The 25,216-nt window shown below is 49.1% G+C and overlaps 2 protein-coding genes across 4 annotated transcripts in view; one reads left to right on the top strand and one right to left on the bottom strand.

Annotated features, from left to right (window-relative positions):
* Positions 1-19,103, bottom strand: part of LOC110467886 (vascular endothelial growth factor receptor kdr-like) — a 124,613-nt gene extending 105,510 nt beyond the window's left edge. For 2 of the 3 annotated variants that reach the window (XM_077786581.2, XM_085570745.1), the window contains exon 1: positions 18,336-19,102. In XM_077786581.2, coding sequence (XP_077642707.2) covers positions 18,336-18,399 — 64 coding nt within the window. In that variant the 5' untranslated portion in view covers positions 18,400-19,102. Of the gene's footprint in view, positions 1-18,335 lie in introns of all 3 variants that reach the window. The other variant, XM_077786582.2, reaches the window with a different exon arrangement.
* Positions 1-25,216, top strand: part of C4AH8orf48 (chromosome 4A C8orf48 homolog) — a 429,052-nt gene that overhangs the window by 57,195 nt on the left and 346,641 nt on the right. The window lies entirely within an intron of this gene.

Genomic DNA, 25,216 nt, shown 5'->3' with positions numbered 1-25,216 from the left:
GCAGGCAGACAGAATTGCTAGAAAAGCACATAAAAATGGGTTTGAATTTTCCCTGGATGCACCAGGAGGTTACGGAGGTGCCTGGATTTTCATGGCCAGGCCAGGCCAAGCCCAGTCACTGGCACAGCCAACAACAAGCAACACTTGGAGTGAAAGGAACAACTCTTGGGATCCAGCTGGAAAGGGAGGCTCAGCATTTTGTTGCACTCTTAAGCTATCAAAATGTTTATATCAATTGAAAACAGGCTTTTGGGGGAGAGTAAAAAAACAGGGATGAATTTTCAGGCTGAAACCTCTGCTGCCAAATTGTAAAACCCTTGGCTGGAAGGTCTCAGGGTAGAAAGGAGTGTGCAGCATTAACTGCATAGCAGTGGTTCAAACAGGAGCCATCGGAATAAAGAGAGCCTTCAGGAAAATTGTGAGGCATTTCTTTTGGGCTCTAGAGCAAGGCCAAAGCATGGGAGCAGCTTTGGGGGGAGAAAAACACTGCTGGAGAGTAAAAAGAGCTGTAGATCAAGCCCCAGTCCTGCAAAGCTTGTTCACAGGAGCTGCTGTGCTGATGTGAACATCTGTGCAGTGGCAAGAGCCCTCTGAAGCCAGGCAGAGGCAGCAGGAAGAGATCCTGGCGTGGGGCAATGGCTCTGAAACTAAGGGAGGTTTCCCTCACAATGGCCCTGAAATTAAGGGACGCTTTCCCCTGCAAGCTTACTCTGTGGTGGCACTGAAATGAAGGGATGTTTCCCCACAATGGCACTGAAGTTAAAGAACAATTTTCCCTGTGATGAAACAGAAACTCCCGTGCTCACATCACCATGGGAGGAAGGACAGTAGATCACTTTTTGTGTTTTTAACTTAGTTGAGTTATTTTAACACCACGAGTCCCTAAGCTCAGTATTGGACCTGTTTAGCTTTTTATAAATCTTTCTAGAAAGATTTAATATATAAATCTTTCTAGAAAGGGTTCTGTTTGTTCATTTTTCAGTGTTGTTTGTTTGGCCTTTAGCAATCAAATACAGTTTATCTGATGAGATTTAAGGGATTGTACCAGGATATCAGAAAAGCAGGAGTCTGTAGTGATCCTGAAGTGTGAGTGCCCCACACCCTGAGGCAGAAGTGCCAATATTTGGGTGCAATTCCAGCCTGATTCCCATCATTTCACTCCTGAGCAATTCCAGTCTGATTCCCATAATTTCACTCCTGATCAAGGGCAGATTTTCCCGTTCTTCCCAGACTCCCACAGCAGTGACAATCCTGAGTTAACAATGCTGAGCATGACCTGTTTGCTGTTTGGAAATGAGTAATTCTCTGTGTGATTCATCTCTTGTTGTCTTTGTTGCTCCTCAGAGCAGCCATAGAGGAATTTTAGCTGTGGTATTTTATTCCTGCAGCCAACAGGGCAACTTTCTCTTTTCCCTGGTTTCCAGAAAAATGTAGGTGGTTGGTAAGGAGGCACAGAGAAAGAAGGAAAATTTGGCATTTTTCCTTGGAATTCTGAACTTGATTAGAGCCTTCCTTGTGTTCTGTAGGGACTTCAACCGCTTGACACAATCTCTTATGTCAGTGAGGTGCAGTGGGGGCAGAACACAGCCACGATCTCAACCTCTCCAGCCCTCCCCTGGGGTTTTATTCACCAGTGGAACCAGATCCTCACAGCACATCCAAACTGGACCTTGAGCTGGAAGCAGCAGTTCGAGCTCATTGGCATTCCCATGTTCCAGGTGGGATTCTCCAGCCTGATCATGTGCCTCCCTGTTCTGACATGAGGTCTCATTGTAATTAAAAAAAAAAAAAAAATTCAGATATCTACACTCAAGCAGAAGGCAATGAAAAGCTCATGTAGGAACCTGCCATTTGCAAACTCCTGCAAAATGCTAATTTATCTGTTCCACTGCTGATTGAATGTTTATTGTTGAAGACGTGAATCCTGAGGATTTGGAGAGCTGTAATGTGCAAATCTTTCTCTTTCTCATTAAGCCTGGCTGTAGCTGGGAGGTTTGGGATCTGCAGGCTCTGCTGACCCTCCAGGATAGCCACAGGAATAGGGAGGAAAGGAAATCCAAATACAAAATCAGCTTGGTGTTCTTGTCTCCCTCACCAAGTGAGTGATGTACCTCTCCCTCCATCTTCACCCACCTCAGGACACTTTGGTGAGCCCTCCATGCAAAGGATAATCCCAAATTGAAGTTTTTCAACTTAAAATGAGAACAGGATAAAATCTGCAACTTCAGCTTTTCTGTTTTCTTACAAAAGCGCTCACCCACTCCTGGGCACAAGACAGAAAGGTGCCTCCAGTTGCAGAATCCTGATTGCCTCATTTGGGTTCAGATCCTGGTGAGGCTCCTCGAGGAGCTCACAGCTGTGGGATCCTGCCCCACTGCCCTCTCTGATCCCACTCCAGCCCAGGACAAGCACCCAGTGGCCCACAGAGTTCACTGGGAGCTTTCAGAGAAGGCAGGAGGATCCAGAGTCATCCCAAACCAAACCCATTTCCCCACAGATTCCACCTATCTCCCGCACACCCAGGTGCTGAGATTTGGGGCCACTCCTTGCAGTTAAATCTATTTTGCTGTGCCATGAGTTGTTCTTCCCAAAGCAGAGCCCAGCTGGCAGCACCTCAAACCCCTGGGAAGTTTTTGGGGACAAAGCTTGGAGCAGGTGGATTCCCCCCCAGCCATTCCCAGGGATTCATTGTGCACATTCACCCAGCCCCTCTTTCTTCTCCTAAAGCGCTTTCATCTCTCCTGGTTTTAAAGAAAGCAGAGGTGGCCCCACCCTGCTGTACAACTGCAGGGCTATTTACCACTTGGAGAGGAAATCCCATGTCACAACCCCTTGGAGCACAAGGAATAATGTCCGGAATTCCTTTATCTGTGACCAGGCCTGCCTCACAGGCTCTTTCCTGTCACTTAAGTGTACACAAATATATTCTTTTCTTTTGTCAAGGCAAAGGGCCCAGATTTTAATGATGGTTTATTAAAAAAGAAAAGGCTTGGCAAGACTCAAGAACAAACGTTCTGTGACTTTGGGACCTTTTGTTCTTCAAGGTGAAAAGTGCCTATAAAGAATAAGGAAAATTGAGTCACTGGTCCTTGCCCTCCATAGTAAATTTGACCTCCACTGTTTTTACAGTGCCTAAAGTTGGTGTCCCGGGCTAATCAGGGAAGTTAAAGTGATAAGCCTCTCTCCAGGGCTGCTCTGCAAGGGGGTATTTTCTGAAGTGATCAAAATGACCCTTTGAGCACTGCAGATTTGTAGCCTCAGCTCCAAGGTTTCTGTCCATGCCTTCGTGCCAAACTCTGCCTGGCTGAAGGTTGTGCTTGTCCATTTAGCAGAGCTGGACACAATCCTGGGCAGGGCTCCTTGGCTGAGGGGACGGGAAGGAGTGGGATGCAGCACGTGCTGAAATGTCTCCCTGCACATGGATCCAGCCATTCCCTGCACCTGCCAGGCTCACACTTTGCAAAAGAGGATCAGAGACTCCCAGGAATGGCTGAGCCATCCTCCAGAGCACCTCTGTGCTGGCAGGACCAGCTGCAATCCTGCAGGGATACCTGCCAGCATCCCAGGCACTGCTGGGGCCATTCCCTCCTTCCACAGAGCAGTGCAGGGACCAGCTCCAGGCCAGAGGGGAGGGAAATCTCCAGCAGGAAACCCCTGGGAGCAAGGAAGTTGCAGCAGGAATATTGGCACCAGCGTTCTGAGGGAGGCGGGGGAAGCAGGCAAGGGGAGGAATCTTTCCAGGAAAAGAACATTTGCATCAGATACTTCCAGAAATAAAATATCAGAGAAATGTTCTGAATACTGGCAGCGCTGCCCTGCTTTGCCCCATCATCACTCTTTCCATCACTCATTTAAATCCTTCTCAAAGAAATGGTGATCCTTCAGTCTGGAGCCCCTTGTGCAATAAGGAGTGCAAGTGCCAATGGGGACCACAGAGCAGCCCCAGGTAATCCCTGGCACCTTCCTGGCACTGCTGGTGATGGTAGGAAGCTGCAGCCTTGTTTCAGGACAAATAACTCAGCAGCTGGAGCTTGCTGGCTCTTTATTTATATTCCTCCAGCACACAGGCAGTGCCAGATGTGCCGTCCCTGATTCATGTGCATTGTGTTTGATATCTCCCATCAGAACCAACCTTGGGCTGCATTCAGCAGCAAAACTGGTTTTAGCAGAGATAAATATTTGGGCAAGTCCGTGATTGGCAAGAACCTGTGCCTCCCTCAGCATCCTCCCCAGCTGAAGTGCAGGCAGCAGCTCGGAGCAGGCACAGATGTTTTCTGCACGGGAGGAACGTCCTGTGCTCTCACTGAGCTGCTGCCACTGAGACAAATCTCCGAGGAGGGGGATTTTGGCAAGAGGGGACCTTGCAGGGGCCGAGAGCTGAGCGTTCACCCAGGGATGTGTCTGTGTGCTGGAGCACAGCAGGAATTACAGCTGCTCTTACCTGTGTGCTGTCAGTGCCTGTCCCCGGGGCACCAGGCAGGCACAGCAAACACCACCACCCACCCTGCCTGCAGGGGACAATGCCACTGCTCCCCAGCCTCCTGGCACGGGGGATGCTGTGGAACACGCTGCACTTGGAGGCCTGGCAGTTGTAAGTCTTGGTTTTCCTTTGCCCTCTGCCCTGTGGGGCACAAAGTGTGCGTGGAGCAAGAAGGACCCATGGTCTTGCAGGATGTGGAGAGGCTGGATCCATGGGGTTTTCCTTGCTTTTGGACAAGCTCACTCATTTCTTTCTCCACTTCTCGAGTGACCCACACTCCCTGACCAGACCCAGCAGGCCCCTGGGCTTTGCTGCAGGTGTCCTGGGCAGGGCTCTCTGTGCTGTGCTGGGATGTCCCCAGCCCCACAGCCCTGGCTGGCCTGTCCTGCCCGCCTGGACAAGGAGCTTTGCCAGGGCAGGGAGGATGGGCTGGCTCAGAAACCCTAATCCACCTGTGAGAACCCAATTCATGTAAATCAAGGTGAATTAGTCCCTTCCATTTCCCTGTCCTGTCACCTTGCAGTTGTGGCAGTGATTTAAGGCCACTTTAGTCAGAACTTGGGCTTTTTTTTCTCCAGCTTTATTTGCCTGACCTTGATGTTCCAGTCTGCTGCAAGGAGGAGATGAAGCCATGTGTGACAAACCATCCAGGCTGATGTTTGCTGGGATGGATCACAGATTTTCCTGCCCTGTGTCAAAGGGATCCCAGCAGGGACAATGCCAGCGCTGTCCCAGAAGGAGACACCCCTCCTGTGCAGACATTTCCCTGCAAATTGCCATAAATCCACTGTGCTTTAAAGAGCTGGGACTGCTGTGCCACACAAGGAGTTCTCAGTGTCACCAGCCCCGTGGCTCTGACAGCACAATCCTGATTTTGGGTGCACATCCCACAGGGAGTTCACAACCTGACAGTGCTGAGATCACTCCTAAAGGCAGGCAAGCATCACAAACTCAGCCCCAAACCCCCAAATTCAAGGCAGGGGGGTCAGAAACACCTCCCTGTTTTGTATTCTGCCTGATATCTGCTTTTGAACCAGGTCACGAGAGATTGTTATTCCCATCAGAGTGTTGCTGTGTTGAAACATGGAATTTTTCAGGAATTTTTCATTAACATTGGCTCTGGCAGATAAAATACTGGCCATGCCAAAGACAACATGCTTGGGAATATGCTTCTTGTGAGCACAAAGATACTGTCCCTCAGCACTGCAGCCCACCCAGCACATGGATTGCTCAGGGACAAGGAGAATATCAGCCATGGAAGCTGATAATGCCCAGGAATTTTGCTTTTCTTATGAATTTTCAGCTTCATTAAAAGGCCAGAGTGGCATATTCTAGTGAACACTCATTTTTGGTGCTCCCTTTTCAGTGAGAGAAATTGCTTGGTAGGAAATGAAGCAGTTGCAATTCTATCAATGGATGCACAGATCAACTTTGTGACTCTCCATTAATTTGATCACTTTCACATGGAAAGAGAAAAGAGAATATTGGTCATGTATAAGCAAAGCAGTGTCTTAAAGAGTGCTGAGGATTCAGGAGCTTTGCTGGGCTGGTTTCACAAACTTTTCTACAGGATGGTGAGGAGTTCCTGATACCCATCATGGATAAACCCATCCATCCCTGGCCTGCCCCTAAGCCCAGTCCTGACCCTGCACAAAGCCCAGCTCCAGCACTGACCCCTCCTGGCCTCCCTTTGTCCTCTCCTCCCAAGATTTTCCAGACCTGCTGGACACAGAAATGTATTCTTAAAATAAATACCAGAAGTTCTGCTGCTTGGGAAAAACAAAGCACTTTCCAAGGAGGGACAATGTCTCTTTTTTTCTTTCATCCCACCCTTCCTCATGACAAAATATTAACAAATATTAATATAAGCACTAAGGCTTTGATACTGAGCTTTGAGAAGATGGTGTAAATGGGTGTCTTGTTTGTATCTGTGTGTTATTCATCTTTTGTTTTCTTCATGGCTGTGCCCACCCTCTGAGGGTGTAAATCCAAGGGGCTGGGCCCAAAAATGAGCTGGTACTTAAGGTACTCAAGCCTTAGCTGTAGTTTAGTTTGGGTAGGTGCAGTTTTTGTAGGGAAACATCCATGGCTGAGAGAGGACAGTGTCAAAATGGCAGCACTAATAATTACAATAATAATCATAACAATAATAATAATAATAAAAACAGACTGCAAAAGCAAGGAGGAACTCAGGCTGAATTTTGAGTCCTGGCTGGATGCTGCTTAGCTACAATTTCCTGCTTCTCCCCAAAAATGTGCAGATTCCAGAACAAGTGAGCTCCTAGAAGGGGGATTTCTCCTTTGGATTCTCAAGTCCAATAACCCAATATTCCCTTGAGCAGTCTGATGCCTGTAATCACCTTGCTTCTACTGCTGAAAGCAGCAAGGTGCTGTTTGAGGGCTCCAAGGAGGAGGGGAAACTCCTCCTGAGCTCCTGACAAGCCCAGGTGGCACTCCAGGCTCATTTAGCAGCTCTCCAAGAGGCACCTCCAGCGTGGGGGAGATGAGAACAAGCCCTCAGCTGCAATCCTCTCACTGTAAGAGCCTCTCAGGGGGGGAATCCATCAGATCAGGGCTGGAAATTAGCTTTGCAAATCCCTCTGTGCCAGAATGAAAACCAAAAGGCTTCTTGGGATGTGGTTGCAGCTGGAGAGCCTCTGCACCAGTGCAGGTGTGGGTGTGGATGCCATGGATATTTCACCATTCAAGGAGGCTGAGGGAGGTTCCACAGTAGGAGAAATTCCAGAAAAAAATGCAGCCTTGCAAGCCCTGAGCATCCCTGCCAGGTATTTCTGCCAGCTCAAGCCAAGCCCAGCACAGCCCCCAGTCCTGATCCTCACAACCTGAAATTCCTCCCTGTCCTTGCATCTCCAGGTGGGTTTTTTTCGGCTGGTGGGAGTGAAAGATGAAGCAAATCTCCTGATTTGCAGCTCCTGAGCTGCTTTTTCTCCTCCAAACATTGATTGCTGCATCCCTCCAGGGAGGAAGGGAAGGACCAACCTCCCTGATTTCCAGCAGAGCAGAGGCACAAAGGCAGGAAAAACCTGTGCTGCAGGGAGGAATGCAAAGCCAAAATGCACTGCAGCCTGAGGGGGCACCTGCAAGCTTCAGTGCAGGGTGGGAGCAAAGCACCCACACTGAGCAGTGCAGGAGCAGGGCTGGAATCACCCCAGCCTGCTCCTTCCAGAGATTCTGGGTGTTCCTCCATGCCACCCTGCTGCAGCCCCTGAGCTGGAGTCAGTGCTGCCCCTGGGGTCTTTGTCAGAGGGCAGGGACAGAGCTGGGTCCCTTCAGCCTCACCTGAGCTCCCTGCTTTGGAGCACGACCCCAGGCCAGCAGAGCCAAACCCCACAGACCTGGCCTGCTCCCTCTTCTCCCAGTGCTCCCAGTCCAGAGCATCACTCAGTGCTCCATCACATCTGCCCAAAGCATTTCTATATCAGGCCTCTGCCTCTCTCTTCAAGAAGAGTTTGGACAAAGCTCTCAGGCACAGGCTGGGATTGGTGTCCTGTGCAGGGACAGGAGCTGGACTGGATGATCCCTGTGGGTCCCTTCCAACCCAGGATATTCTGTGGTTCTCTGACTCTGTGGTTCTGTGATTCTGTGACTCTGATTCTGTGACTCTGTGACTCTGCAGTTCTGTGGTTCTGTTATTCTGTGGTTTTGTGGTTAATAGGGGCTGCCTGTCACCCAGAATGTCTAATGAGGCAGCAGTTCAAGGCAGAGGAAGACATCAAACCAATTGATGCCTGAATTTGTGCTCCTGAGAATGTGGAGGAAATGCAGCCCAAATGAGCTGTACAAGCACAGAAAGTTAATGTATGCTCGTTTGTATATCTGCCCATTGTCCAGGGGAACTCTCCACTTCCTCTGGGGATCAATAATGAATAGACCTATAAGGGAATGTTGTGGTGGCAGCAATTTCTCTTTTCCTACCATTTAACTCAGAACAATATGCAACCAAAACAACAAGGCAGCCTTTCAAAGGCTGGCAGTACAATGCACCCTATAGGACACCAACCATTAAACTGAAGAGCACGAGGGAGACCTTTGCCCTATGGATGCTGAGAATTCCTCTCAGTTCCTTTATCCTGAGAATTCCTTTATCATCTCCAGTGCAGAAGATCAGAGTTGGAGACACTCTCCTTACATCCCACCACGCCCAAGTGTCACTACCCTGCTTTCACTACCAGCAGATGGCGAGGCCAGAGCTGAGATAAGCAAAAGAATTTAAAACAGGAAAGATGACTGAACTGGGCTGCTCTGGGCTCTCCTCTCTCTCTTTAAGTCTGGTTAGCTTAGCTCTAAATTGAAGGAGACTTCTGGTGACACCAGATGTATTGGTCAGCTTGGAATTAAAGAACCAGCAGCCCAAGAAAGGCTCTGCAAGGCTTTAGCCTCGTGATTGATTCAGGTGAAGTGATTATCCTGAACCACAGCAGTGACGGCATGGATGATGTATCAATATTATCTATCACTGCTATTCCAGGGATGCAAAATGAAAAAGTTTGCACTCTATCAGAAACATCCCAGAGCCACTGGACAAAGGCTTTGGTGCTTCCCTCATACAGAGTGTGCAGTGCTGGACCCTGGATTACAGATCATTCTTGGCACAGGTAGGCAGAGAGGGAGAAACTCAAAGTGGCACTGCTCAGTGCCAGAGCACAAATGCAGGTAGTATTTCAAAGCCTACATTAATTTCAAAGTACAAAGATACTGTGCAGTGGAAGGGCAAATGGCCTTGAACAGCAGCTGTGCCAGCAATCCTCCATGGAAATCAAAACCAGCTCAGCCTTAGCTTCTCCACTAATCTCACTTTGAGCACAGAATTTTCATCTCTACTGCCCTGATTTTCTCCTGAGTGCTGGACAGATCTGGCAAATGAAATGTGAGATTTATACCCAGACAAAACTCCTGTCCCCTTCTTTTGTCCTTCTGCCAGAAATCCACCAGAAAGCCAAAAATTCTGTCCTGGAGAATGTTAAAACAAATTTGGCACATATTCCTGGGATGGGAGAAAGGAAACCTTTCTCTAGGGAGCATCAGCCCGTGCTTGCAGACCTGTGGGATGTCGTGGTGCCTGTCTGGGGAGCCTGCCCTGGCTGATATTGTACACCAGCTCTGACACCCACACAGAACATTAGGAAATAAGGCTGGTAGTTTATTTTTAATAGCAATATAGCCACCATAGTTATGCACAAAGTTCAAGAGAGAGCAAATTCAGTAACCAGAAGAAGGCTTCAGGACTTCATGACTTATCAAATTAAATTAATAATGGCATTCCACCAAGTGGGTCTGAGTATTACTTTTCAAATACAAAGTGGACAACAATTAAAAAGGCAAAATGGCTGATTTATACGAGAGATCAGAATAGATAGAACAGATCAAAACAATCCCATAGGATAATAAGGAGAAATCAGCCTTGTGAGCAATGGCAGAATCCCTGATGGGAACTGTTGGAGCTGGATGAGGGAACCTTTGACAAGCCCTGCTCAGCAGTCTCCTGTTTTCCTGAATTCCCCTTCCCAGGGAGTCCCTCCATCCCAGGAATTGTCCCATGCTGGGTCTTTGATTTCACCCTGCACTTCTCTCATCAGAGCAGGGCTGCTCCTGCCCAAACTGACCCAGAGAACTGAGCTCATGTCTGCTCGGGAAAGCCAGGAGAAAACATTCCAAGCGTGAGAACACCACAGCCATTCCAAGCCTGTAAATGCATCACTCTGCAGGCTTGGTTTATCTCCTTGCTGATGGATCAGGGGATGAAGCAATAAAACTGTTCACAGAATCATCAGTGCCTTCGTGGTAACACCTGGTCTTGCTTTCCCAGAGAACCACGGTGCCAATATCCTTGGAAAAGTCCCCACTGGGTGGGATGAGCTGGGAGAAACTCCAAACGAGATGTGCCAAGGGCAGGGAGCTCCCAGGCTCTGCCCCAGGCAGTCCCTCCTGCCACACTCTGCTCCCTTCATGCTGACACAGGAATTTAGGGATGCATCACTCTCTCTGGGAATTCCTATTGAGCCAAACCCTTCTGCTCTGTCCTTAGTCAACAGAAAATCTGCCCAGACTAAAGGGAAGCTGTTTACAGCATGGGAGTCTCCAGGACCGAGCAGAAGAGGATCTGTGCAGCCAAAATAAATGTGAGGAATGGCAGGAAGGGTTCCTGGGCTGCCTCACACAACTTGGGGGTTGCTGCAGGCTCAGCCACACTCTGGCTTTCCTTCACCACTGGAAAAGAAGCAGGTTATTTTGCTTTCTCACAGTGAAGCAAATCAAGACTTTTCCAGAAAGATCAGTAAGATCTCTACCTTTATAAAACATGCAGAGAGGGAGCAGCATTCAGTCTGTCTTTTTTATTTCCCTCAGATTCCACCACAAAATGTGTAAATAGCCAGAAGAAAAAAAATGTTCTCAGCCATACAATGGACAATTCAAAGACAGGCTATTGTCTTCAGCCAAGCACAGCTTTAAACCTGTGTGAGTGAGAGGCAAAGCTTGCCCCGAGTGTGTAAACATGAAAATAACTCAGACATGATCCATTTCCAGAGAAAAAAATGTGGCAGGCCAAAAGGTTACCTGATTCTCTCTGCTTTACAGTGTGTAATAGCTTAAATTGTGTTTTAAAGGTCCTTAGGCTGACATCATTGTTTACATTGTCTTGAATCACTCTTTAATTGTAAGAAACCCCTTCCAAGCAGCCGAGCTTGGCGCTGCTGTGTCATGCAGAGAGAGCTGACACCACTGCCTTGCCTTGTCCACATCCAGAAGGAGCTGGGAAAAGAGATCTTGTCTCCAAAAGAAGGTGGGAAAAGAGATCTTGTCTCCAAAAGAAGGTGGGAAAAGAGATCTTGCCTCAGAAAGAGCTGGGGAAAGCATTTCTCCCCACACCTGTGTTCTGCATTATTCTTTCTCCTGATACGCGTCCTGGGTTAGGAAGCAAAGCAGTGGAAGCTCCTGAAATCCTTTCCCTTCTCTCTGTAAATCATTATTAACCGAGGAGTGAAGCAGCAGTGGGTACCCTCCCCAAGGGGAGGGGGATGTCCCTCCCAGTGACCCAGTGGGGCACCTGTGGGATTCATTTTTCTGCAAGGAAAGGCAGAGAGAACTTGAGTTTTGCAGCAGAAACTCCCCAGAGCTTTATTCCCTCCTTCCAGCACCTCCCTGCTCTGAAGGACAAACTCTTCCAAGGCTTTTCCTCTCCTGGAAGCAGGAATGCCCACACCAAGGGCTTCCAAGTGCTGCTGTGGGGATGTGTGTGCTGGCTCCTGCAGGAGCTGCTCCTGGCAGCTGCATCACTGAGCAAAGAAGCAGAGGGGAAAATCACATTTTACAGCTCTTGGGGGACACTCTGTAGGAGGTGTCTGCACATTAAAGGTCTGAAACGCTGACCCTTGCACAGCTCAGCCCAAAAATCAGGGAAATGCAGGCTCAGGGGCAGCTTTCAGGATGATCCCTGTTGCTACAGAGCCCTGTTCAGTAGCTGTGAGGGAGCTGAGGAGAAAATTCTGGGCAGCCCCACATCCCATCCCCACTGCAGCTTCTGGGCACTGGGAGGAAATTGCTTTGACTCTTGAAGGAGTTTATTCAGCCCTGATTTCAGTTAATGAGCTCTGCATGAAGAGCAAACAGGATGAACAGCTCACAGCTCAGCTGTTTCTGTGTGTGTGTTTGTGGGGATCCCTTGTCAGGGTTTTTTTTTCCCATTTTCCTCACGGCTGCAGGGGAATGGCCACAGCAGCCCCGAGGTGCTTGGAGCCTTTCCTGCAATCTGACCCCGGTGTATCCGTGAGGAAGAATTCCAGGTGAGCAATTTCTGGGCTGTGGGCTCTAAGGAAGCAAAGAGTTTGGCTGAGGTGGTTTGGATTGGTGGCGATTTTGTAAAAATGGAACAGGTAATGACAGGGTCAGGCTTCCTTGACCCTCAAATCAAGAACAATCCCAGCAGGGCTGAAAGCTCCCCTCTCCACTTCCTTGGCAATCACGTTCCCACAGTTCAGAAAAACACAGGAAGATCTAAGGAAACCTATGTGGAAATGAAGAAGACAAAGGCAAGTGATCTGAAAATAGAAGGCTGGTCCATATATTTCCTTTACATTCTGGGCCTCAGTTTGGGTTTTGGCTGAATTTTGAAACTTTGAGGGCCACGTGCTTTTGCCATTCCCTGCAGGGCACAAAGGAAAAGTGACTTTTCAGACTTCCATCATTTGCAGGGTTAGATGAGGTTCTTTCCTTCTTGCTCAGTCAAAGACTCAGTGCTAAAATTTCCTGCTTAGAGCCAAAACAAAAACCCTGGTCACACACACCCCATATATGAGATGTGACCCCTCCTGCTTTTCCAGATACTGGGGGGACTTGCAAAAATTATTTCTTGTAAAAATTCAGTGCAGCAGTGGAACACAAAGAGCTGGCAGAAAATGAGAGATTCAGCTGCTGGTCTCAAGCAGTCCCACTTTGGCTTTTTTAAAAAAATCTCTGCACCAGAAAGAATTATAAAAGCAAAATTCATTTTGGGACAGAGAAGAGAGACTGTGCAAACCCCTGGTGTGGAAGGGCTGGGAAATTCCTCTTGGCTTCTCCTAATGTAAAAATTCAAGGAATCCTGAGCCCTGAGGGGTGTTTAGGAGACATCCAGGAAAGGGGGGAGAGCAGGAGAGGGAAGTAGGATGTAGTGGGGACAAAAAGTATGTGCTGCAAAGTCAGACTAATCCAAGGGCTTGAGGACAGGGTATTGCAGTGACTCATGAAGATGTCCATGGACTCACTCACTCTCCATCATAAAATAGTTCCCAGCTTGCTCCCTGCCCATCAGAGAGCAAAGCTGTGTTTCACTCTTGCTGAGGGACAGAAGTTAGCAGTGGCACAGGGCAGCAGCTCAGCTCCCTCCGTGTGCCAATCCCTGTCCCATTCCCACAGCCCGGCTGGGCAGGGAGCAATTCCCACAAAATGGGCACCCCTCATCACAGCCTCAGGAGATCAGGCTGCTCCTGATCCTTCCTCCTTCCCCACTCCTCAAGGAAGCAGCTCCTGGCTGAGCCTCTGAGCTCACAGCTGGTGCAGAAACCTTGGCCCCTGTGATTTGTGCTGATCCTGCCTTGCTCCTGACAATGCCAGCTCTGCTGCCGGGGTGCTGCTCCCTGGGGAGCCTCAAGCAGGCCCTTCTATTAAATGCCATTTCCAGATCAATACCTTGACTGGCGGATTTTGGCAGCTTCTACTCTTTTCTCTGTAGCCTTAATAAGAAAAATTAAAGGAGTGCCCAACGGGGAGCTCAGTTCTCTGTGACACACATTTTATCCAGCTTTTTTTGGGCAGCCAGCTGTCCTGGGGTTGTGACCAAGGACAGTTGGATGGGAATGTCCTGATGGGCACTCGGAGTCCTCGTGTCCTGCCAGCCATCGGAGCTGCTTTCTGAAGGAAAGCACCTGGACACATTTATTTCAATCCTAGCTGTTGTTTAGATACTCCAATATCCCTTAATTACTCCCACTCCTAATGGCCATTCCAGTGACATCAGGCTGGTTTGGAAAAAGGAAAGGTGGATCAGAGGAAGTGCCAAGTGAACATGTGAAGCTCAGTGGGGCTGAGGGTGCTCCTCGTGCTCTCTGAAAGTCCAACGCTGCCTCCTGGAAATCTCCTGTGTAGCTTTAAAAAGTGCAGGGGGTGCTGCTGCCCCCAAAACCCTCCTGCAATGAGAACTCAGAGCATCTCCCTTGTACCCCCTGTCCTTTTTCTGGTGACCAAGTGACCCTTCCTGCATCACACCTTGCAAATGTCTCTGGAAGGACCAGATGTGAATCATCCCTCATAGATACGAGACAGACGGGGTTTTCACCCTGCTCCAAACTGCACTGCTGACCTGGGAGACAAAGCTCCAGAAAAGCTCAGATCACCTTCCCCTGCCTGAGGAATCTCCTGTGGGGCTTGGAAACCTTTTGCTTGTGTGCATAAATTTCTTGACAACACAAATATTCTATTATTATTATTAATTACCATTAACTGATATAATAGCATATTATATATTATATATCACATATTATGTATATGATAGTTTATATATATTATATAATATATAACATATGTAATGTATTATATATTATATATTATATATTATATATTATATATTATATATTATAACATACAAATAATATAGATTTTAAATTATAAATTATATTTATTATATAGTATTAGACAAAAATTATATATTATATATGATATAATATTATCTATTTTAATATATATTATATATTGGCTATTATAATATACAATAAGATATATTATATATGATAATATCTATTATTATCTATTATCTATGTATATTATCTATTATATAATATTATTTATTATCTATTAGTATTACTATTCTGTTATTATTATTCCATTATATTATTACGAACATAAGTATTCAGCCCCATCTCAGATAATAATTCAAAGTGCAGTAGATTGATCTGTCATTTTTTACAAATAATTTGGCATAAAATGAACAATCCAGGGAATGTGTGAAAGGGCAGAAATGACCCAAATAAACCCCATTGCTCTCAGAGCAAACCAATGCCCACAGATAAATATTTTGTACAAGCTTTAAAGAAAATACTGCATGTTCTTACAGCAGAAACCTTCAACAAACAATCTGGTTGGTTTTCTCAGTGTTTTTTGGGTACAATACTGGTTTTTAGAAGTTCAGGGAGTATTCAGAAATACTTTACATTTTTTTCCTTGCCTTAAATGGCTGAATTGGTATAAAGAGATTTCCAGTTGGTTTTGAATGCGGCAGCTTCAGCAGGAGGCTCATATATCACCAGCCTAAAAAATGCTCCTCTGCTTTTTATAACATTTTCCCACAGTAAAGCAAATGTTTGGGAATAACACCAGTTAGGACACAGGTTTTTTGGGAAAACAACCCCTCGGTGCCTCTGCTCTGGCACAGCCACCCTCATCCTGCTGCACTCTGTGGCCATCCCGGCTGGAAAACCGGGAGGAATCCGAGCGCCTGAAGCGTTATCTCCTGATCCATGGTTTAATTTAAATCTCTGTGTTAGCAAGCTTCATTGCCCATCCAGTATAATCAACTTGTAGAAGACATTGCAACATTAAACAACAACAGAAAAATCAATTTCAAACGTGCTTTCATTTCAAAGCCATTGGGCAGGACCTGATTTTTATTCTTCAATCTTTAATACTTTCCAGTGTTAAATCACTGAAATGGCTGAGTTTATTCCAATACCCAAAAAGTGACTTGGACTGCTCAGATATGTCAGTGGGTAAAAGGTACTGAGCTTTCCACGCACAATTTCAGGTGTAAGAATTTCTTTGCAGATTGTTTTTGCAAGGGCTGGTTATGAACCATCCCACTCTGTACCTCAAACCTGTGCCAGCTGTTGGCATCTGCACCATCATTGCCACACCAGTGGTCATTTCTGAGCAGCAAGAAGTGCTCTGAGGAGTTGAGAAGAAGCCGAGCAATGAGCAAAAGGAAAATGGAAATTTAATGATACCCAGGGAACTAAATGGGGAAATTTAAAGATGTATGTAGAGCTGTATTTTAGAGGGAGGTGGGAAACCACTGGGATGATGCTGGTATGGTTTCTTCCCCCTGCTGAAAGCAACAAATCAGTCGGGAATTCTCCAAAGGAGACCTGGATAAAGGTAATGGCCCAAATTTCATCAGTTTCATTGCTGGAGATGAACTTGGAAGGAAAAGTGGCTGAGGAGTTGATACCTTGGTACTGAGCAGCTTTCACAGTGGCTGGACTTTCCTTCTCTCTGCCTTGCTGATGGAATTGTTTGGATTGGAATCAGAGTCAGCCTAGCTCCTCAGCACAGCCCTGCCTAACTTTGGCCACAGAGATCCCAGGGAAGGTTTAACTACAGCTGAGGGATAAATCCTGGCTTTGGGAGGTCGGGCAGAGCTTCACTGAGCTGCGGAGGAACTTTGGGGGTGAGGTGGTGAGGAGCTGACTCCCGAGTCATACCAGTGCCACCCCAAATCCTCGGCCCTCCTGGCCCTGTCTCCCTCTGGATTCCAGCCCAAGGAGGGCACCCAGAGGCTGTGCTGGTGTTTTGTCCCTTCCCAAAGATGAGCCGAGCTCCTGACACCCGCAGCGCTGCTCCAGGTGCCTCAGCAGCCTGCGCCTCCGGGCTCAGGATGCTCCTGCCTCCCTCCCTCTGGCACGGGATGCAGACTTTGCCTTCTCCTCGCCTCCTCTGTGCCTGGCACTGATGGCAGAAGGAATCTGGACCAAATTCCAAGGTCGTTTGGGCCGAAATGATTAGGAAAGGAACCTGGTGAGTAAGGACCTGAGCAGCCCTGAAATGTGGGCAGCATGTCCAGCCAGGATTTTCCCCCTGAACTCCCCGTGCTCCACTTCACCCTGGAGCCTCAGGAACACTTGGGCACACCACGTTTTCTCCCATCTCCCAATCCCTTGTTGTTATCCCTCTCTGATCCACCAAATTCTGTGGTGATTTATGCCTCTGAAATCCACACTGGATTTCAGGCAGCTTTTCCAGACTGTGCAGAGGTTAGAGCTCCCAACCACGCAGCTGGCTGCTGCTGCACGTGTCAGCCAGCTGGAGCACATCTCAGCAACCCTGCCAGGGCTGCTCCAGGTGCAGCCCAAGGTGTGGGCACTGCTGGCTGGCCTGGCACAGGACAGATTCCCTGGGGATGCCACGAATCCCGAGGATTCCTGCTGCAGGGGCTCCTTGCCACCTGCCAGGTTTGCTGCTTCAGCTTTTCTTGGAAAAGCTGGACAAGCCCTTTGGAGCACAACCTCAGGCTTAGTTATTTAATCTGCAGGTAACTGTGGGGAAGATGTGAAATTCCCCAGGGCTTGTGCCTGCCAATCTGCCCCTTTCTGCAGGAGGAATACATTAAATCCCTGAACGAATCCAAGAAAATCAAGGACAGTGATGCTTCACAGTGTTTCCAGAAGCTATTCACTTAACTATGAAAATATAATGGGCTGAAGAACAACAGCCTCGTGCTGTGCAATACATCCACTACCCAAAAAAATGAAAAAGTCCTTTTTTGTCAGAAGGAATTCCCCAATAAACAAGAGCCCATCTCCCTTACACAATTTGCACCGTCATGAACGAATAGCTCAGTAATCCAGCAAAATCCTCATGCTTAATGAGATAATGAAAAGTCATATGGCAGATGGAAAAGCTCTCCCAAATCTCATTAACCTGCCTCTTGGCTTTTCGTATAGCAGCAAAAATTTGGAATAAATCCGGTGGGACAGGGAGTTTGCTGCAGAGGAAAATGAGTTTTGGAGAGGAGGGGATCTAACCTGGCACCTGCACTGAAGAGGGGAAGGCAGTGCAGAAGCACCACGTGAACAAAAATTGAAATATCAAGGAATCAGGACTGGAATATCAGAGAGAATGCCTGTGATGTCTGTGCCCACAGGTCCAGCATGAGCCCCAGGACAGCAGGATAGCCCAGGTGCTCCCAGACAGCTCCTGCTTTTAAAGCCTCAAGTGATCAAATACAACCAGAAACCCTCCCACATCGAGGAGAAAAAAGCCACAAATTAGTGAACACTCACGCTATTTCTAATCAAGCGGCCAAACCTCGAGGGGGAACACCCATTAAAATCTGACCTTTATGTGCGACACCTTCAAGGAGGTTTAGTTTTTGCACCTCTGTTTCCAAAGACCAGTTTTAACGGAGGTGTGAACCCTGAGGCTTTGGGGACGGAGCGGTGGCACCTGTGCTGGCACCGGGGCTCTCGGGTGGGTGACAGCTCAGCGGGCCGCCGGAGGAGCACGAAAAGCGAGGAGAAACGCGAGAAAGCATCGCGGAGCGCTCTCCTGAGCCCCGGGCCAGCCACCCCGGGCACAGCCCGGCTCTTACCGTGCAGCAGCAGCAGCCCCTGGAGGGCACAGACGGCCAGGAGGGCGCTGGCCCGGGGCAGCATCCCGGGGCCGGTCCTGGAGCGTGTCCCGAGCCAGCCGAGCCCGCTGGAGAAGTTTTCCTTCCGCGGCGAGAACTTCGGGCAAGCCGCAGCGGGCAGGGAGGGGAAGGACGGGGCGCGCAGGAGTTCCCACTTGTTGATCCCAGTTAAATGGTTCTTTCCATTCACTGCTTCATCCCGGGATTGTGTTTGCCTTCCCTTCTTCCCGAGCTTCTCGGTTTTTTTCCTTCACCCCCTTGCCGCAATGACCGTATTCCTTTTCCCCCCCGTTTCTCCAATCCCTGGCGTGTCCGGGGGGAACCTTGCTCTGCCTCAGAAGCCTCCCCAGCCCTCCTGGCTGGCGCAGAGTCACTCAAGGCGTGAAAAAGCAAAGCAAAAACACCGGAAAAAAGTTTGGCAAAAACTTTCCTGCGCTCGCTGCTCGCGGCTGCTCGCACAGCGCGGAGTTTGGGGTAAGGTGGCAGAGCCGCACAGCCTCCTCCGAGATGGGCTTCTCCAGGGAGGTGCAGGTGCCGCGGAGACCGGCAGGAAGGACAGATCTCCAGCAGGACAGGAGCAGGGGGAGCTGCCCGGAGCCCACCTGGCTCTACCTGCCCGGGGGCACCTGCCCGGGGCGGGCAGCGGGCGGGCAGCGGGGCTGGGGCATGGCCGGAGCCCCTGGCTCTGCTCTCTGCTCTCCCCCTCCCCTCCGCCCGCCTCGCCTTTCGCAGGGAAGTTTGATGCGAGCCCGAGATTCTTTATAGGGACAGGAAAAAAAAAAAAAAAAAAAAAGGAGGAAGGAGAGACGTCACCAGCCGAGGCGAGGGGACTTCACTCTCTCTCTCCCTCCCTGTCATTTCACAGAGCTCCTGGGTTTCCTGTTGCTGCTGCCTGAGATGGGGCAAAGAAGTGAATTCCAGCTGCTTGCCGGCATTGCCCGTCCTGTAAAATTGTTCTTTCCGTTCACCGAGGTCGGGGGATCAGGTGGCACCACCTTCCCCCAGGGGCACAGAGGTGGCATCTCCCCCGGCCCCGGCGCTCTCAGGCTCCGGGACACCGGCAAGGGGACACCAGCTGAGGAACAGGCTGTGTCCTGCCAGAGCCGCTCTCCGTGCCCCCCTCAGCCGGTATTTCAAGGGGACACCAGCTGAGGAAGGCTGTGTCCTGCTCTCCGTGCCCCCCTCAGCCGGTATTTAGCAGTTTGGGCTCTTTCTGCTGCCCACCGTGTCCTGCTGGGATGCCACCTCCACCCTCCCTGCCCTGCTGTGCCTCCCTTGCTCTTGGGGCATGAAGAGAATCCCTTGTTTGCATCGGGTACTTCAGGGAATCCCAATGCTATTATTTGTAAAACACGGCTGATCCCTCACGGGTTTCTCACCTGGGCATTATCTCCAGCTCCACCCACACTCGAGGCTCCCAGCCTGCCCCTGCCCCTTTGCCCTTGCCATGCCAGGCACCACGTCAGGGGATGGGCACTCCAGCCACGGGGATGTCCCTCCTCTTCCTCCACCCTGGAAATCACAGTCCTGGCTCAGGGCTGCTCCTCCAGCCACAGGAGCCCCCCGGGCCAGCACGGCCTCAGCTCTGAAAGTCACAAACTGGTGACAGGAGATGTCCCAGGGCATTTTAGGGACACTTCTGGAAGTGCAGCCAGCACTGAGGCGACCAGGAGGGAGCTCTGCTCTGCTATTTCAATGTACATATCAGATATTGGGTTTTAATGTAAAAGCACTGGTAATGAGAGTGCTGGAAGCTCCACAGTTGCCCCCACAGATCGTCCTTTCCAATAATCCTAACAATCCCAATAATCCCAATAACCCAAAGAATGCCAATCCCAAGAGGTGAGCCACTGGGGACACTGGTGTTGCAGGACCTGCAGAGCCTTGCAGCAGAGCGCTGCCAGTCCCTGTGGCTCAGTGATGGGGTTGGTTTGCAATTTTTTGTTCCTCTTGCTCAGTTTGCAAAAGAAAAGGCAGAGCCAGAAGTTCCCCACACTTTTACTGGATGGAGATCATGGGGTTTAGTGATAGGCCCTTTTCACACCTCAGTTTAGTCCAAAATCTAAACCCTCAACAGCTCTGAGTTCTCCACTGCCATGCACTGGAGCAAAGGGAGACGCAGGTTCAGTTCTGAGAGTTACAAATCCAAAGGCAAGTCGGCACCTCCCAGGTCAGGATTGATACCTGGTGTAGAAATGTCTAAAAATCAACAAGAAACTCAACACAGGCCTCAGATATTCCCAGGTCTATGAACAAGAAGCCTCATTTCTCATGCGCAGTGTTAAATCATGAATGCTTTTATGAACATAATCTTCATATAAATGTCCAGATCATTGTCAAGAAGGAAAATTGCTTTTTCTATGCCTAAAATTAGTTTTTAGAACACACAACTTTCCCCAGATATGGGTTACAGTAAAGGAATCCTAAATAATTATGGATAATAGTAAAGAACAGCTAGTAAAAGTAAAGCTCCATAGGAGCTTAACTGGAGAATCAAAACTCTAACATAATTATAGGACTGTAGTTTATTTCTGATTTGTGGAGAAGTGTTTAAAAATTAATTAGAGGTTACTTATCAACTGGTAATAAATTCTGTTGTATTTGTGTAAAATGCCCCAGATAATCTTTTATCCGTTGATAAATTTAATTGATCTTTTAATTAAAATTAAATGCCTCTAGTGTATTGTTTCACAAAGAATTCAGTATAAAAACCTGGTCATGCAGTCCTGAGTTTATAATACTTTATTTTCCCCTCACAAAATGCAAAATTAAAGTTATAAGAAGGGCACAATATGTTCCTGAGCACCTTCCTGTGCCTGAAGCAACCTGTTAGAGCTTTTCCAAAGGAAAGCAGAGTTCCCTGGCACAGCAGTCTGCTCTGCACACGCAGACGGGAAAAGCCATTGGCTAACTGGGCTAGAACTCCTCATAATAACCCAGCTCATTTTTCCATGACAGATATTCCACTCAAGGAGCTCAGAACTTTTTACCAATATTAACAAACACCAGCCCTGCCATGCTCAGGGGAGCAGGAGCAGGGCTAGAAAAGGTCATTTCCCTTCTTCATGAGGCACTTGGAGCTTTGCAAGGCACCCAGCAGTTGTAGCAGTGTGACCATAACCAAATAAAACTAAATAAAACTAAATAAAAATAATCCCAACATGGGGGAGTGAAGGTTGCCGTGTCTGTGTCCCAGACAACTGGGATGGGAATTCCTGCAGTAACCTGCAGGAGTTTGGCTGGAATTCCAGGATATGGGATGTGTTCTTTGCAGGACCAAGGCAGGGCAGACTGTGGGACCAGACTGACCCCAGGAAATGCCCTGTCACCCTTTGTAGTATCTCCCATCCTTCCTGGCAGAGGATTAGCTGTGTCATGTTGATGCCTTCTGCCAGCTTGGCACAGAACAATTCCAGAGCTGGAAACCCTCTCTTGGTGCTCATCCATGGAAGGGGACAGAGGGAATGCCTGTGCATTGGGTCTGGAATTGCAGCCTGTGCTGCTTTTAGCTTTAAAGGTAAAATGTCTGTAACCCTGGTGGAGTTGTCCAGCTCTGGGCTGGTTCCCAGGCCCAGCTGCAGCAGAGTCAGAGCCAGGCTCTCCTGACTCAGCCCCTGCTTCACAAACTCCCTCTGCCAGGTGCCTGCTTGCCTCCCTCAGCCAGAACAGTTTAGCCCCTAATGCTGAATTTTAGCTGGGCAATTCTGCCCTGTGTGCTGGGCTGGGTGCACTGGGGTGCACACAGAGAACCCTGGCAGATTCTGCTCTGCAGGGTGGAATTGTTCTCCCTGGGGGCTCCAAAGCAGTTGGACAGAGCTGGGACCCCCAGCCACAGCTGAGCTGGGGTGGCCTCCCAGAGCTGGGCCTTGCCTGTGGAACGAGAAGCAAAGAGCACAAAACAAGGGATGGAAGGGCATTTCTCCAGGCTGGTGATCTCAGTTCCAGTGCCTGTGACAGCCTTTAGGGCCAGGGAGTTGGCACACCCCCAGGCTGGCACTGTGGTCTGCTGCAAGCACATCCTTGTCCTCTCCCTGGATGGACAATGTCCCATGTCCTGCCCCTGGAAGAGGTGGTGGAAGAAGGGAGGACATTGCCAAGGTGCCTTGCAGCTCTCTGTGATGAAACCCTGCCTGCCCCTGAACTCAGCTATTGTTTATTTGATGTCCAGGCTGCCTTGGAGCATTTCTGACCTCCAGGACAGACAAGATGCTGGCTACACATGGGATGTGCTCCCTGAGCCATAAACAGAAGAAAAGCCATCAGCTCCCAGGGCACAGAGTCCAGCCCAGCCCCACATCCCTGCCAGGGACAGCACTGCCAGCACTGCTGCCCTAATTCCCAGGAAAGCTGCAGGGCTGGGTGTGCCTCTCCCCACAGCCCAGGCAGGCTGAGTGCCCTGCACACGCATCCTCCAGGCCCTGGGGATGGAAATCCAAGTTAACATCATCACTCTGTGGGCAAACAGGGTGGAGAGCTTTCAGATAAAAATACTTTTCCCTGGAAAATGGCATGTTATCAAAACAGAAACCTTCTGTGGGAGTGCTCTGGCTAGGGTGACTTCTGCTAGGGATGAACTTTCCAGGGAAAGTAATCCCAGAAACCATCCCAGCTTTGCCTGCCACTTGGTGATGCCCTGGGTGCAAGGTCTGGTTTTGAGTGGTGAGCCTGATTTGGGTTAGAAAACTGTATTTTCACTTCTTGCCAGACTCCTCAACAAGTCCACTGGCTGAGCTTTGGCTATTTCCATCAGCTCCTTGCAGACGTGTTCACTTACTTATTCCTTTGTTTAGAAAAAGAAAAAAAGGCCTCAAGAAAACCCCATTTGGCCCAAGCACAGAATGGGAACAAAATGTTTCTCTAGCTGGGAAAAGCATTTCCTGGCCAGCTTTGTTCAGGCCCAGAGCAGCGCTCAGGGCCTGGGACCACAGGAGCTGTGGGACCAGCAGGGCCATGGGCACGTCCTGGTGTCCTCTGTGGGGTGGCAGTGCCACAGGGAGGGACAGGAAGCACACACCGTCACTGACAGAGCCTCCCTGCCACTTTCTGCTTTTTGCAAGAAGGGAAAACAACAAAAAAAGTTATTTATGAATAATTCAAAGCTGGAAGAGGCCTGTCAGTCACTTCTAACACCAGCAAAGTAATATACTGAAAGAAATTTTATTTTTGTACAAAAACTGTCGAGAATGAGGAGTTTTCCTCTGGTGTCACCCTTTCTCCATCCCTGCCTGCCATCCTGACAGGTCCCTCCCTCCCTGTCCAGCTGAGGTGTGTCCCTGCTGCATCCGTGGCCATCCAGCCCCAGCCCCAGCCTGTCCTGCTGCTCTTGCCTCCATCAGCCTGAGTGAAAACTCCTCAAACACACGTTCAGACAGCAGAGGAAAGCAGGGCATTTCCTCCTTGTGCTGCAAACATGAAAGGATAAAAAACATTCACCTCCCCTCCCATGGCAGGAGCTGGTGTGTTCCCTTAAAATTCAGCATGGGGGAATGGCTGATGTTCCACCTCTTCGTGTTTCCTCCCCGAGGTTGTTTTGGAGCATCTCCTTGTAGCTGTTTGACTCGAATCCTTTATTTCTGAGTCTGCCTGGGGAGATCCTTACAGCTTATAAATATAATGTAGGCCTTGGGCCCATACAGCTCTTAGAGAGAATTAACTGGTTTGGAGCAGCAGCCAGACTTCTGAGCCAAGGGAAGAAAACAAGAGCAATGGTAAGGAAAATAAATAGCCATCAACAAAAGGAGACAGGCACAGAGTTTGATCTGCTTTGTTCTGCCAGAGTCTGTGGCAGGAAGACAAAGATATCCACCTAATGGGGAAGAAATTCCTGAGCCAGGTTTCATCCACACACAGCATTTCAGGTAAGGAAAATATTCCAGCCCTTTGAGGTACCTTCTCCCAGACCTTCTCCCAGCACTGACCCCAACCAGAGGCCAGATTTTGTGTGCAGGGTTTTCCTTTGCCAGAGTATGAACTTCAAAGTGTGAGAAAAAATGGGCTTCAGCCAGCAACCAAGAATGCTTGTTTTATTTATTTTAGTTTGGATTCTGATTCCCTTCTTACTCTTTCTCCCTCTGTGGGGATAAAGCAGGATTTTCTTACCACTCAGACTGGGAATGAGAAGCATGGTTTGTGTCCTGGTGCTCTGCAGACATTCCCTCCCCACTGGAGGTTCCTGCCCACGTCTCCAGCAAGATGATTCAAGTGATTCAAATAACAGAAGTGCAGGAAGAGAAGCCTTAGAGGGAGAAAAAGCACAGATAGGCCTGGACAGTGGCAAGGCAGGAAAACCACAAGTGGTTTGCATTAATCCAACCCCATCCATGTCAATCCCAGAAGCGTTGGGGTTAATTCAGCCAACAGCTCAAGGCTGGAGTCCTGTGCTGTGAACTCTAATTTGGCACCAGAATGGCACCAGTTTATCACTCAGCTCTTACCAGGTACCAGTGCTTGCCCTGAAGGGTTTAAATGCCAATGTTATAAATGCTGTCCCTCCTCCTGCTGCGTAATCCAAACTGGGGGGGAGGTTTGGATCAGCCTTCCTGGCTATTTGCTCAGCCCCTGGTGACTGCAGGAGCCACAGAGAGCATCTGGAGCAGGGGGAGATGTGCCCCCCAGCACTGCCCTGCACGGCCAGTGGGGAGAGGCCAGCTCAGCCCCAGATGTCCCAATTCAGCCCCAGAGCTCCCAGTCCCCATCCAGCCCCAAATGTCCCAGTCCTCATCCAGCCCAAGATGCCCCAGTTCAGCCCCAAATGTCCCATTTCAGCCCCAGAGCTTCCAGTCCCCATCCAGCCCCAGCTGTCCCAGTCCCCATCTAGCTCCAAATGTCCCAGTCTCCATCCA

Source organism: Lonchura striata, chromosome 4A (assembly GCF_050655825.1).
Source record: "Lonchura striata isolate lonStrDom1 chromosome 4A, ASM5065582v1, whole genome shotgun sequence".
Lineage (NCBI taxonomy): Eukaryota > Metazoa > Chordata > Aves > Passeriformes > Estrildidae > Lonchura > Lonchura striata.
This window is presented reverse-complemented; position numbering and strand designations above follow the sequence as displayed.